We start from the raw sequence: 15,847 nt of genomic DNA, 5'->3' as shown, positions 1-15,847 counted from the left end.
AATTGACTTCTTTTAGGGGCAGAATGAATGTACGTAGCTTGACATAGACAACAACATCAGTATCTACAGGCTACTTGTTAAGCTTAAGGTTCTGTATTGATATTAGCTAGTCATCTTTTAGCTAACATTACCTGCATCCAACAGCTTTACTCAACTCAGTCAGTTCGTTTGGGGGAAAAACTGTGAAAAGTTCTTTGCGTTTTGCTGGTTTGCTGCCGTGATTCTAACACACCTGCTTAGCTCTGCACAGCAGCAGCAGGTCTCCTTCACTGCCGCACAGGTCTAAACCCAGCGCGAGCGTCGTAGCGCTCATGTTGAGTTTAGCGCTCATGTGGTAACTTGCTCGGAAAAACAAGTTACCACATGTTAACAACGGATTAAACAGTTTGAACTGCTGATAAATGTGACAGAGGACACAGATATGGGAAGTGTGGAAGCTCCTACTGTATCAAATTGACATAGGAATAACAGAGAGTTGGCCATTCTAAGGTAAAAACCGACCGCATACAGCGTTCATGTTTTTTTTTTTGTTTTTTTTTAATCCATCCAGACGGCTTCCTGCGCCCCCCCCTGCAATGGCACGGTGCACTCCCCCCCCAGGGGGCGCGCCCCACAGTTTGGGAACCTCTGCACTAAGGTATGGTGGGAGCTTTTGATGATATATTTTTTCCTACTGCTATGTGAAGCTGCTTTGTTACAAGAATGGCAAATATTATGAATTTTTTTCCCCGAGGACAGCTTCATTTATCCGGCCTCTCCTTGCACTGGCTGACCCTTGAACTGCAGACGGGTCATTTTGACAAAGCTGTGGTTGCAGATTGCGAGGTTCGGTGGGGGTATTCAGAGGAGAGGACAATGGCCCAAACAACACCGCACATTGCTGTTAACTGACCTCTTTGCCCAACGCTAACTGTCCCTCTTCTGTCTGTCCCCAGGGAATCATCCAAATGTCTCAGAGAATTTCCGCATGTTGTTGAGTGCTGTTCATGACCGTGCACTTGGCCTTAACCATTAGCCCCGAGCTGAGATAAGAAGCCTTAAAGTGCAGCCATAATCCATAATCCACTTCTTATCAAAGCAAGCAGCTCTCCCACTTTCTCTCTTCCACGACGCAACTTAAGAGCGTGCGTCGGGTTGATGGGGCTGAGGATCCTTTTGACTGCTGAGGGTTATGTTGGAGGACTACCAGTCTTAACCCCAAGATCAGGGAGAGACTGATCCGAGGACGGACTGGGAGTGGGCACAGAGAGGCACAGATGTTGGCTGCCATTATTGCCGTCACCTCGCTGTCCCAGTGGCAGCTGCCATTGTTTAATGCATGGAGCCAGTGAGTTGGTGGAGCTACACTCATAGACCTGCCAGCTATGTCACAGACACATATGTCAAGTATATACTGACACATCATGAGCTGCATGCTGCAAGAAAATCCACTGAAGCCTGAAAAGTCCATCTGGTGTGCATAGATTGTGCTTGAAGGCAAGATGAACAATGAGAAGATTTGAACACAACAGTAAGAATCAGGGAAAAAAGGCATTTGAAGCAAGCTACAGCAACTAAATATGGGGGTTGGGGGGGGACATATACACTCAATGTCAGCGTGAAAGGCTTTTTAAATGTTAATTTACCTGCCGGCCCTCGTTCCTCCACAGGCCGTTGCTTGTTTTAGTAGGAGCTATGGTGACTACGGGCGGAGTGTTTGGCACACTGTGACCTGCTGGGGGAACCAGCACAGGTCCTGGACCAAGAGGACCTCTCTTGGGTGTACTGACTGGAGAGCTGTGGTTGGTGGCCGGAGAGGAGACTGGAGACGACTCACTGCTGATGGAGGATGCAGCTGAAGAAAAAAATAAACACAAAACAAATAAAGTCAGAAAAATATCACCTGCTGAGAAGGGTTTTTTTCTAAGAAGAAAAACAAGGGGGAAAAAAAGCCAGATGTAACACTTGAAACAAGTTGCACCCTGACATGAAATTTATCATAAACAAATCCATATGACATATTTAGTTCGAACTTTATATGACAGACAGACACAGCGGGATGAATAATTATGAAGAGGAAGGAAATTGATGCATAGCTTTAAATTGTTTTTAAAAATATAAATGTGCGTATCATTTACGTGTGATATGCGTATGCATTCAGCCTCAATGAGTCAATACTATTCACCAGGCCAGTTTCAGATCTGCCTCCTACCCACCTTTCACCGCAGTTGCAGCAGGAAGTCATTTGGGGAACATCTGTACCAGCTTTGCACATTTACAGCCAGACATGTTTACTCTTCTTTCCAAAATAACTCAGGGTGACTCAGATTGGCTGGAGAATGTCTAAGTAGAAATTTTCAAGTCTTGAAAATTTCCAAGTCTCAAATTTTCAAATCCCACAAATTCTCAATGGGATTTTGGTTCTGATTTCACTAGTTTAACACATGAATATGCTTTGATCCAAATTCTTCCATTGCCGCTCTAGTTGTATGTCTACTGTTTAGCTGGATGATCATTTTCACCCCAGTGGCAAATATTTTGAAGCCTCTTAACTGTTTTTTCTTTTAATTGTCATCAAATGTCCCATCAACTCTCAACTGCTTCCTTTTCTCTGCTGAAGAACAGCATCCACCGATGTTACGATCACCCCGTTTTATTATTTGAATGTCGACCAAAAAGTTAAACTTTGGTCTCATTTGACCAGAGCATCTTCTTCTATACTGTGTGCCCTACATAATTTATGACAAACTTTGTACGAGACTATAGCTTTTGTTCAACAATGTCTTTTTCTTTAAAGTCTGCCATAAAGTGCACAACTAACACTTGTCCTGTCAAGAGATTCTCCCATCAGAACAGTGGATCTCTGGAAATCCTCCAGACACCCTGGGCCTCTTGGTTGCTGTTCTGATTAATGCTATCCTTGCCCAGCCTTGAAGAGTTAGCAGTTACACAATATTCTTTCTATTTCTGCATGATGGATTGAACTGTTAGATGCTCGAAACTTGGGATACTGTTTTGTAACCAAAACCTGCCTTTAACTTTATCACAACTTAACCCAATGATGTTAGTTCAGAAATGTTCTCTAGCAAACCTCTGAGGCCTTCATAGAATGACTGTATTTATACAGAGGCAAAATTAAACACAGACTAACTGTTTACTAATTAAATAACATCTAAAGGTAGTTGGAACACATATGCAGGTCAAAAAGTTCAAATGTTTTATCTTAAAAAATGTTGAAAAGCATGTATCCCTTGTCTTTCACTTCACAATTATGAGATCGTTTGTGTGCGACGTAAAACCTAATTTTAAATGCAATATTTTGCTTGCAAATTGACCAAATCTGACTAAAGTTAAGGGATATTCTTTTGCAAGGGATGCTATATTCTTTTCAAGTTGGATGGGCATGTTTGATTCAGTTTAATTGATCAAGATCTGCAGGACATAAAACTATGAGAAGACACTGTATGGATGTCAACACCAATACTGTATTTATATGCTGTGCTTACAGGCACATATGTGCCCCCCCATCTCCTTCCCTCCATACATACACATGCACAGCAGGTGGTGAAAAGCTAGTCCAATGAGCTCCTCTGCTGTGAAGTAGCTGTGCCACATTAACAAAGCCCTCCAGGGAAACCCTGTAGCGCGAGGTCACGGACTGGTCACATGCCTCACTTTCTGCACATCTCGCTTTCTCTCTCTCTGGCTACAAAACCTCCAATATGATGTCCCCATGTTCACATGCCTTTGTTTAGACTTTCATCTTCCTAACCATAACAACCTTAACCTCCGCCCCGGTAGCCTTCTGTTGCTCCCAACAACATCCTCTTTCTACTGTTCCTTCTATCTTCCTTTATTGATGTTCCCGTCTTCCCGCTTTTTTTTTTTTTTTTTACTGATAAGCTGTCTTTGTTCTTCTTCTACAAGCCTCTCTCCCCCTTCTTATGACAGCACAGTGTGCTGTATATCACCAACTCTCAGAGGAAGTACAGCATTACACAGTCAAACTGGGTCACAACCCTCTCGGTGGGACGGCGCTGCCGAAAGGACAATGAGAGATGAGAGCTTTGGCGCGCAGGTATCACGTTTTTGTGCAACAGTGTGCTTATTTTAAATTTGTAAGGAGCAGAAACCCCGGGTCGGTTTCTGGTCTGCCTTCTATCCAAATGTCTTCTCTGCTTTGGTTTCCATGGTAACATAACCATAACAACAGACGTCGTCATTTCACGGTAGGTGCCGTGAAGACGTGGGGGGAGAATTTTACTATTGAAGGGATCAATGATAGCATCGAGGTGATTTCTAACTTCAAAAAAATAAAATAAAATAAAAAAAAAAATCTATGTGTGAGTGGTGGAGCGGCAGGACTGGCAGGGGACAGCATGGAAAAAGACGTGTGATGAAGAGACGGTAGTGACATGTGTGGAGAGACATGAAAATGAAAAATGATGGGAGATGGGGAGTGATTAGTTTAAAAAAAAAAGGTGAAAGGTAAGAGACGGGAGAGAGAGACCAGAGAGGAAAGCAGAGATAAGGGGTGCAGATGTGTGAGTGGTGGATGAGGTTGGGATGGGGGCAGTCATATCTTGTCTGCACAATAGCAATTAGTGGCCTAATCCTCCCCCCCTCCCCACCTCACCTCGGAGAGCCATTACTCTCCCCTACAAGACTAGGCCAATCAATAGCAGCCCACTCAGCCTGGGGAACAGAGCTACACTTAATACAGCTCTAGTGTCACAGCCTATTCAGTCATCACACACACATGCACACTCGCAACATGCATACACAAGGATGGGGAAGCAAATAAAGCCAGAGATGGGGGAGCTGGAGAGAGGTGGAGAGGTGGTGGGGGGTGATCACTGTGATACTCTACTGCTAAGCAACAGAGCAGCACTACATCTACCCCCACCGCCGCCTGATGCCCCCCTCCATCTCCTTGTCCTCTTCATCGTGGAGGCAGTACAGACCAAAGAAGAGGCAGGGCAGACTAAATAATTGAGAGCAGGAAAGGGAGCAGGTAAGGGAAGGGTGGAAATAAAAGAGGCAAGAGCCTTCAACCAACAGCTTCATTCTCTTCTTGCAGCTTGGAGAATCTGCGTACACTTCAAAGCGTCCTTCCTCAATGGGCAGACGCATTATACACTGAGAGGAAAAACACAAACACACCAACAGCTATTATTCTTTTATCGTTTCCACCTCCTCCTTTTGAACAGCACCCCTACACACCACCTCTTCATACCCCCTACTTCATTTCCCTTCTGTTCAGACACGGAGCTTGCCAACCAGACGAAGATCTGTCAGCCTTAAAGCTCAATTAAAAAAAAAAATATGTATATGCAATAAATTACTATTCATTGAGATTTTTGTTAAACTGGTTCCATTACAGCATTAATTTGCAGACAGAGCCTTACCAAAAGGATCCACACATCTTGAACTGTCACATTTTGTCACTTAACAGTCAGAAGTGTAATTTTATTGGAGCTTAATATACTTGTGAACCGCGTTGATGTGAAAGGATGAGGACAAATGGTTTAAAGATTACTTTACAGATAAAGATCACAAATATAATCACGTATGTGTTCAGTTCCCTGATTTAATGCAGTCTGAAATCTAAATTTTGCTCCAATTAGTGCTGCAAGGGTCTCTACCAGTACTGTAGATCTAGAGACTGAAATTATTGCTCATTTTACTTAGCAAAACAGCTCAAGTTCAGTCAGATGGATGTTATCTACTGGTCTACCAATTCCAGCTTTTCTATTTCTGCTAAAAAGAAGCATCACCGAAGTATGTTGATACCTTTTCCACTTTATTTTTTAACAGTGCACAAAGTTATCTTTCTACTCATCCCTAGTGGCCAGATTTGTGGAATCCATCTTTAATAGTTGTCCAGTCAACATATTCTGTCTGAGCCATGGATCTCTGCAGAGTGTCCTTCCAGAGTCTATACTGTTCCTCTGAATAATTCTCTCCTTTTCCACCTAGCTTATGCTATATTCATATTTTCTGTATGTGTTAAGGGTGAGGGTGATCTTGACCAACTGTGGTCCTCTGTGTTTATCTTATGTTTCTGATAGCCAACAAAAAAAAACTGTCAGGACTTCACTTATCAGCTCTATTTATACCAAGATAAAATTATAGAAAGGTCCACAGATCAGAATTTCATTTGCAAAAGACTTCGTTTCATGTTTAAAATAAAAGTCCAATAAATACATTAATGCTTGTGATTTATGTATAAAATATGAAAAAGTGAAGATTTTGTAAGTTTCTTTCTTTCTTCAACCTTCTGCTTCCATCCTTCCACACACTTCTCATCACTCCTCAAGTCTTTGCCATCCTCTTAAGATTTCCTTGTGGACCATTATCAGCCCTCCTCTTCCCAGTGCCTCTCCCTCTCATCGCGCTACCACGTGATAGGCAAAAATCCTGCATGCAAGACATGTGACTGACATCAGCATGGTCTCATCACTGCCATATGCTCCTCCCCTTCTATCTATAGAGGGAAGATGGCCACACATGCTGGGCCTGCAGGGAGCTGGAAGAGGAGGAATGGAGCAAAGGCTTTCATCCCTAGAGTCTAAAACGGGCTCATCAGCTCTCAACCTGCACTTCATTAACGGGACTGTCACTTCCTTGATACGGAGGGGTGCATGTTGTGTGATGATGGGGTCTGGAGGGGGGTTACAGGGAGAGAAGGGACAGAGCAGTAAGAGACGGAAGGAAAAAGGAACAAAAGAGATAAAAGGAGAATCCTGTCTCAGTACCTAGCTCTATATGATTAATGTGAAGCTCCTTTCTCCATCGTCTCCTCTATTACCAGACCCCATTCTCTCCGAGAGCCTCCTCACTTGATTGCTCAAGCTGATCCACATGCACACACACACAATCAGGGAGCAGAAGCAATAAACAAACCAAGCAATCTGTGGTCAGACGCAGCGGCCAAGTGTCCCTGCACAGCCAATACATTTTACATTAACCAGTGACCCTGTACAAAAAAAAAAGCTGCCCGGAGTCTTCAGTGGGTCCTTTCATTCACACACACCGACTCTCCTGTCCCTCGATAGGATCTAAAGAGAAACACACAAAAAGGGCTTTAATGTTGCCCAACCCCTCCCAACCCGCGGCTGCCACCACCATCACCTCTGTCGAAACAGCCGGGCAGGCGTACGTCTCATCATGCCAAGAAGTGGCTGCTTGCCTCCACCCCCTCCGCCAACACACCCTCCTCACACTCACCTCCACACTCCTCCCTCCCAGCATGCATTACAACAACATCAGCACTTAATTAAACAGTCCATTTCACACCTGGTGTGCATAGCAGTGCCCAGCCAGCCCTGCATCCATATGCCACCCCAACCAGCACAAGCCTCAACACGTGCACTCGCAACACACACAAACACACGCAAACGCTGCACACACCTGCTACTACAGTCTTGGACATGCACTGACAACACAACACAAAGCCTGTAATCTGCATCACTGAGTTGGGGGGGGAGGGGAGAGCATGCATACACACACACACACACACACACACACAAGTACACGCACACACATGAAGACAGTATGTGTGTTGCTGTGCCAGTGAGAGAAGGGAAGACGGTACAAGATGGCGGGTGGAAATAAGAGCAGCAATACATAGTGGCTTCTGCTGACTGCACAAACTGTACATCCAGATAAATAATGCCTCATTTGTGATCCTACTCATGAGAAGGGTGCATAGAAAGACAGAGGGAAGGTAAAGGAAAAGAGCTGGTTTGTGAGTGTTTCAGGGACAGTAACAGCCTGAAGGGTTTCTGCCTTTGAGACAAACACACACACACACACACACACACACACACTGAGCACAGCAAGGCAGTGCAAGCTCCAGGCAGGCTCCAGATGGAGAGGTCAGCGACACACTGCCCCACTGTCCCAGCATGCTCTGAGCTCCCAGAAACAAGGGAAGCCTCTGGCCACACACATGCACTCCAACACACACGCACAGACACACACACGCTTTATAACCGACACTTCTGGTTTTCACAAATCTACTAATTACTTCCTAATCCTTTTATCTAGCCAGTTCGGTTCATTCCATCTACCCTGAATACCTTTATTCCCCCTCGCTTCATTTTCTCTCCAGCTGTAAAACTCTTTCCGTGTTTGTGTGTCTCTAAGCAGAGAGCGGAGAAGAAACAACCGAGATGATTAAACCCAGATCGGCTTAATTAATCAGATATCAGGAGGTCTGCTTTTCTGAGGCAGCGTGCTGGCTGCGTCTGCGCGGATTTGCTTACACATGTGAGCGTACGCTGGATGAGAGTGTCCTTTATGCTGCTCCGATACTCATTATCCATCACCTCCCCTCTTCAACACAGCTCTCAAAACACAGAGCTATTCATTATGCTTTCCTCAGACAAGTGACGATGTATGCGACTGTGTGCGTGTGCGTGTACGCACGTGTGTGCGTGGGGGTGTGTATATAAACAGCAGCCATGCTCCGGGTCTTAAATCAGTTCAGTGGCTGGTCGCTGCGATACCAGTGCTCAAACTAAGCTAATTCCTTAAAGCCTTAGAACGTGAGTCATGACATCTCTCATACATATATTGCCCCTGAAAGCAAACACCACAGGGTGGGAAAGAGAAGAGGAGGCTGAGTCAAAAGGTAATGAAAGGATAGCAGGCTGCAGCATGCAAAGAAATCACAAAGCTTATACCATTGCAAAGACAACTGTTTATACATGTGGGGGTGTTTGGGTGTGTGTTAGCTATAAATACAGACTGTAGACAGAAAAATGACTTGAGCTCAGGAGCCATATGACTCTCTGCCCACCCTGGAAACACAAAGCATCCTACACAGGCAGTTGCACCTTGCTGTATGCCCGACAGCTGACTCACTGACACCTCACTACCTACTCCAACCAGGCTGTGTAGTCCTCAGAGATAACAAAGGCAATGTGCTTTTAGTAAAAATGAGCTACATCTGCTCCTGATTCAACAAAGGGAAAAAGGCAGCTCTTTCTTCAGTCAATTTTGAATTACCAATAGCGCTGTGCACACCTCACATAGTGTAAAACAAAATATTAAAGTCATTAGTGCAAAAAACAGGGGCATGCAATAGAACTAAGATGGAACATTTTGAATGAAAAGAAATGGGTTCTTTATAAAAGTACAGCGCAAGACTGAATTTTCTAGGTGAATTTTTGTATTTGACATACAAGGCTAAAGCAGTGAGGACAGATAACGGACTGAAAGACAGAGAGGGAGGTAAGGAGAAGCTGGCTCTATGGAGCTAATAAATCTTCTTAGAGGTTCTGGGTCCCAGACCTCTGTGGGTTGGGGAGCAAAATGTCCAGGGACTTCAAACTGGGAGGGGTCCTTCTGATTTAGGAGCGGCAACAAAGTCGGGAATGATGGTGTAGCACAGCTTATTTAGTGCCAAGGCAAATGGAGCAAAGATTTTCCTTTTCAGAAGGCACCTAAAATATTTCCACAATTCTTTGAATGATGAACTGCTCAGACGTTTTCTAGCCGATTGTAATTTCTTATTACAATCACAGACTTTTCAGAAGATGTAGAGGTTTTAAATCCAACTGAATATCCAATGTTTCTGCATCCCTAAAATGCATAATATGGTTCCAACTGTTCAAAGGCACATTGTTAATGGTTTATAGCCTGATACTGGAGAGAGTTCTTAGTTTTGATGGACTTCCTCCAAGCGGTGCCTAAGGGTATGGCCAGAACTTTCTCTGGAATCTTTTTAAAAAATAACATTAAGCTGCAAGAACGGGATGACGGAAAAATTTGGTTTCATCAGCAACTTTTTCAAAACCTTTAATCTCAATGCTTTGTCTGATAGGTGAATCCAAAAGGGATGCATGGAAATCTCATCTATACCTAGTGTTTCCTATTTATAGAACTATTAGATGGGAAATTTGCCTTTTTCTGACAAACTGTCTCTTATGACAATGAACTGAAGAGTCAAGAGACACAGTGACAAGTGCATCCAAGTGTATGGACTCGCGCACAGCAAATTAAATGGGTCAGTTGGAGTGGCTCCTCATCATACCACATATCTCCAAGGACAACATCAAATTTAATAAAGAAAGGATACCATATGATTCATATTAGCGGTACATTCTCAATAAAGGAAATCTTTTATTTTCCCCTCCTGAAATAACTTCAAACATCCAAGGCAGGAATGGACTGCAGTCGCACCAGGTTTCAGCTTTACCTCGAGGTTCTTCTGCCTGTTTTGCCAGTTTACGGAGGGCTGCGGCGAATCCAGAGTGGGATGACTGGGCAGCTGGGCTTCCATTTGCTACGATGGAGCCGTTCAGAGGTGACGGGGTGAGGGGGCTGACCGTCGCCGTTGTACGGGTCGCCGTTGAGATCATTCCTAATGATGGTGACTTTGGCTCATGGCTCATGCCTAAAAATGCAGACAGAAAGAAAGGAGGGCGGGAAGTATTAATTATGTGCACAACTAAACAATAATAATAATATTTTTTAAAAATCAATAACTTTCTTTCTCAAGTTAAACAAAAGCTACTTCGCAGACAAAAATAGCTTCCATGGAAATTAATATTAGAGGAATAATACAGATAAACATGAGCGAGAAGTGAAAGGCATTTGGCTGTTTCCTTCGCTACAGAGCCAGGCAAGGCAGATTGTGATGGTGGGTGTCTGTGACAGCTGGAGAGGATGGGGATTCAGGGTCGTACGTCCTACGGTCAGAGGTGGAAGGTTAGAAGGGCATGTCGCTCTTCTTTTGCTTAGAAAGAAAACCCTCAGTAGTATGCACGCATGGCCGCCAGAGGCCTGCTGTCACAGTTTGCGCTATCGAGCATGCTCCATGCCAACCTGACTTTCTCTCTCGCAGCCGTAAATGTGAGAAAATTCACACCCAGAAGCAGCGGATCTCCACAACAAAAATGATTTAGGAAAAAAGTCTGAGTAGAAATATTGAGGTTTTATGGTATCATGACACTAACAGAAAGATTGAAGCTTGTGATTAAAATGTTAAGTTAATGATGGAACTCTTTAAGTTTCCACGTAGTTTTATTTGTCATTTTTTAACAGCCTCATTCCTCTTATCTGCAAGTGTGATAAAGAAAACTGTGTCGAGGAGGCTTGCTCTGGCTGATATCGATTTCAAGGCTTCTTTAAGGTCTGGCATGCGGGTTCTGAGTAACTCGGATATTCTTTTACTAAGGAATATAAAAACAAAAAAGATGTGCTGCAGATTAATTTTTAGAGGCATTAGTTTTAAATTCACCAGAAAAGGTAAACAGATTTTCAACATTTTCGCATCAAAGCATTTATTCCTGACCCTATCAAATGTTTTCAATGTGACTGATCAGTCAGGTACCAGTTTCTGATAAGAGATAAGAAAAATATATAACTGCCTTCTTCAGACAGCTTAAGTGGAATATGCAGCAACAGGTGGGGGAAGGGGATATCGATAAACACCAAGAGGAAATTCCTGGGCACTTTCTCTTACATCTCATTAAAACTACAGTAATGGTATAATGGAGAATACCTTCCAGTATAATAACAAGGTCTGTAGGGAAACTGATCCAACGTGTGCATATAAAAGACAAATATTTAAAAACAAATTCAAGAAATTAAACGATGTATTCAAATTTTTTTAAATTATTTAATTATTTTGAACTTGTCAAAAGAAAAAATGTTAGTAAATCTGAAAAAAGACCAAGTTTTACAGAAGACAGAGGGTTGTGACAGTGTCAGCAGAGCTATCCCTTCTCTTCCTGTACATATATGCTGTGTGTCAGTGTGTGTGTCTTTGTAAAATGAACCATGCTGAAAGCCTCTCTGTCAGTGGAATCCCTAAATGCCAGAGCGGAGCCTGATAGCCCTACGTGCTCAGGCAAAACAAGCGCACACACACACAAATAGGGGTGGCTCAGAGGACAATGTAAGTTCAGACAAGATCAGGTTGAGCAAGCCAGAAGTATTATCAAATCACATATACTGGGAATCACTCAAGAACCCCCCCACCCCCCAAAAAAAGTGGTGAATCATCATTCACCAGCAACATTCATAAGAGAATAAAAAGTGGGCTGCAGGTTTATCAACAGCACAATTCGATTAGTAGGAGTTATATCTGGGTTTACCCCAGGGGTTGAGAGGGCTATAAAAAGATCAGGTTCCCTCCTGAGAAGAGAGCAGAAGCTCAGCACCTTGCGAGTTTTTGGACACACACTCACACACACACACACAGTAGCAAGTCAGGAATGAGATGGTAAGTAGCGTTCCCAACACCTCTTGAGTTGTCCTGCTCGTAACCTCCCAGTTACCCAGTGCACTCTGAATGAACCCAGCAAACAATTAATAATGGAATCAACAATGACTACTGTCTGCAGAGCAAACACAGCGGCGCTGAGTCCAACCTCGGTTTAACAGCACGACTTTGTCAAGACAATGCACTTCAGGCTCCTTTCTCTTGCAAAAGAATCTGTCTGAAAAAGCTGAATACGGAAGTTACCCTCAACTTTCTGTGACTCTAACCAGCCACAGAGTAATAAACCACACACACGAAGCCACAGCACCGACAGGCAAATGAGGGTAAGAGCGAGAGAGAGATGACACAGACAAGAGCTTGATAATTGTACACATCTAGAGGTCTGGCAGTGGTTCACGAATCCCCCCGTGAGATCAAAAAGCGGATGGCGTGAGCGTCTTACTGCACAAAGAAGTGGAGCCGCCTGGATCCCCCACGGCTGCATCTTCACGTCGAGCCCATCCCAGCGCACGCCGGCAGACACCAACAGGACACACACCATCTTCCTGCACTCCTCTTTCTATCTCCTCTCAGCCATCCACCCGCACCCTCCCTGCCAGCCTGCCTTCCTGCCTCTCGCAGACTGTTTAAAAAGCTTATCTAACAAAGCAACACACTACACAGCTTGCCTATCTCTCCCCTCCCTGTTCAAGCTCTCTCCCCAAGTGAGAAAACAGAAATTCTTAGGCAAGCAGCTGCTGCGATGTCACATGACCTCATCCCTTCGCCCCCGCCCTCCTTCCCTCACTCCTCCTTCTCCTCCTCCCCTCTCAACCTATAATTCCTCAGCCAGTTGTAGATAACAGACACAGGCATGCTTGCCCTGCCACGGCAGAGTGGAGGAGGGGGAGGGGAGAAAAGTCAGGGGAGGGCGCTCGGTCGGTCACTACATGTGACCCCATTGCCAGGGAGAGTCTCACACAGAACGGGTGTTGGTGTGCATAGACGTGTATGGGTGGGAGCCGGTAGGTTACTAACACATGTGAACCGCCCCACATGGAGTAACAAGAAAAAAAAAAAAAAAAAAAAAAAATGAAAATTCTTTACCTGTGTCAAGCCTGACTGCTTGGGAAAGAAAACCTTTTGTAATAAAGCATTCATCTCTTAAAACAACCCAACTCCACCTGGAAATAGCCAAGAAATCATTTATCTCCAATTTAACACTACCCTCAAACCAGGAAGCTGTGTCAAAAATGTGGACCGGCTATCGAACGACACACAACAAAAGATACTGATACGATTCCACACCAGCCCCCTCCGTCCTGATAACAATTGCTTGTGAGTGTTTGTGAGGTGGAGGGCTCAGGAAAAAGGGTGAAAGCGTAGCTTAGACTTCTCCTTCATGGGTCCTGCTGTTATTGCAGGGGTGAGAATGAGTTGTTTCTTTAGTCATTTCCTCCTTCCGTCACTTTGCTGCTTTCCTCAGAAGGGTGATAGAGCATGTGACTGACAGACAGAGACACCCAGACCAGGGTTACGCTGCAGACACTTTAAAATACACCATCGTGCCTCACACCTTTACACCCTAATCTTAAAGAATCCTGATGGTTTGGGAGGATAGTGTCTGATTAGTTCTTGTTTAGCTGATAAAGGCCTTCATTTACAGAGCATTGTCAATGTGTAAATCAAAAACAACATGATTTAAATGATTTTAATTAAAAGAGAAAAGCAATTTTTCCTGCTTCTTTAAAATTTTTGGTTCCAATTTTGAGGCATAGTCTTCAACAAAATTATAAAATAAATATCTAAAATGCATCATCTTTCTCAAATGCTTGCAGGTGTTTGTAGGTCAGAATGATACACCTTTCTGTTATTCTGCTCATCATAACTATCTAATTCTAGATGGTTAATAAGTTCCAGCCATCATTCTGCTGCTGATCTGACATGCAGCTCTAATGTTGGGACGAGGAGATTCTTCAATGCCTCACACACACGAGGACAGATCCAGAAATGCCAACACTTCGTCTGGCATGTCATTACAAAGACTTTAACATCTATAGTTGTAGATATAGATTCATATAGATATGAATGTTATAATGTAATAGTTATGGGATAAAATAACTTTTTAAAGCAAAGGTACACCAGTGACTGCATAGTGCTATCATAGCTTTTGCTTGTACTTGATTAGTCTCTTACTGGTTTCCTTATTTATTTTTTCTGTCAACTTTTGACTGAGAATATTACTACACGCGTGAATAATGGTCCAATAAATCAAGCAATAGCAAACCTTTCATCATCTCTCTTTCAAAAGTGGAAAAGCGAGCAACATTCAAGCTAAAGCCGCCATTTCACTAGAACTAATGAGGAAATGTATGATATGATGCAGCCTATGGTGAGAAATCTCTAAGGAATTTCCATATAAGTGAGCAAACATTCAGCGTCACAGGATTTATCTGTTCTTCAAGCATCCAGCAGATGGCATTGTGTTACAGTTAATCAAGCAGCTACACAGCATATGTCACAGACCTCAGAGCTACTGATACACAAAAGGAAAAACAGATTAAAAATGATACTGTTGGGGATTTTGCAAGGGACAAAGGCCAAATCCAATACCACGGCTAAAATCCTAATGCAAAGCTCACATAAATACGATATTTTAGATCTGAAGCCAAATGAAATAATCATTTCCTGGCGACCTAAGGGTTAATCAGAGGTCTTCCTGATGCAATTAACTCTTTGGGTGCTGCTACACCCTCAGGGAAAACAAAATAAGCCGTTGAAAGAAGAAGTTAGATTACAACAGACAGCGTGTAAACAGGATACACCCAAAAACGCAACACTTGGTTAATTTACACACAAACAATTTTGTGTTTCTACACATGGAGGACTCCATATCAACTTCCATTAGTCATAATCACGTGCTGAATACAAACACTTATTCTAACCATTACCAGTTTATTCCTAGCTCTAGCCTTAGCTACAACTCAATTGACATCACACCTCAAAACCCAACACCACATCAGGACCATGCTTTGGCCCTCATGAGTCCCATTGGTCTTCAGAAGGTTAATGAATTTACCAGAGAATGTTCTCAATAGGTAACATAAACAAGTACACACACACAATGGCAGATTGACTGGTAAATGGCATACAGTAAACATACAGTTTTAACACCCAGCTGGTAGAAAAGCCGATCGCTTACTCCCATTTTCAAACACACTGACAGACACACTATGTTCCACCCTTTTGTGGTTGGAATGCAGATTACCCTCCCTCTCTCTTACACACACACACACACACACACACACACACACACACACACACACACACACACACACACACACACAAAGTAAATCCCCCTGGCTCCTGTGTGCCTTGGCCAGTAGAGAGATAATGCAATGGCAGCTCAAGCGGGTGGTTAATCTTTAACCAGGAAGGGATTTGCCTATCAGCTTGTTAAAACTAGCAGCGCAGTGCAGCTGGCCCATCAACTCGATCCAGTCACTAGGATGGCTTGACAAAGTCTAACGCTGCACGGACCAAAAGAGCACCACCTCTAGCTACTGTGTATTGATTGCACACACACAAGATAGATAAACCATTTTATAGAGGCTTAAGAAAGCACACTTTAGCTCCAATACTGAGGCGCTG

At 43.5% G+C, this 15,847-nt stretch overlaps 1 protein-coding gene across 1 annotated transcript in view; it reads right to left on the bottom strand.

The window, feature by feature from the left end:
* The window catches only part of gse1b (Gse1 coiled-coil protein b), a 209,900-nt gene that overhangs the window by 26,350 nt on the left and 167,703 nt on the right, over positions 1-15,847 (bottom strand). Inside the window, exons 3-4 of the mRNA XM_015038632.1 lie at positions 10,187-10,384; positions 1,626-1,834 (exon numbers count right to left, since the gene is read on the bottom strand). Of these exons, the coding sequence (XP_014894118.1) occupies positions 1,626-1,834; positions 10,187-10,384 (407 nt within the window). The remainder of the gene's footprint in view (positions 1-1,625; positions 1,835-10,186; positions 10,385-15,847) is intronic.

The sequence above is a fragment of the Poecilia latipinna genome, unplaced genomic scaffold (genome assembly GCF_001443285.1).
Source record: "Poecilia latipinna isolate Pla-1442-1.1 unplaced genomic scaffold, P_latipinna-1.0 Scaffold448, whole genome shotgun sequence".
Taxonomy (NCBI): Eukaryota; Metazoa; Chordata; class Actinopteri; order Cyprinodontiformes; family Poeciliidae; genus Poecilia; species Poecilia latipinna.
The sequence above is the reverse complement of the archived record's forward strand: the minus strand, read 5'-3'. Positions and strand labels throughout refer to the sequence as shown.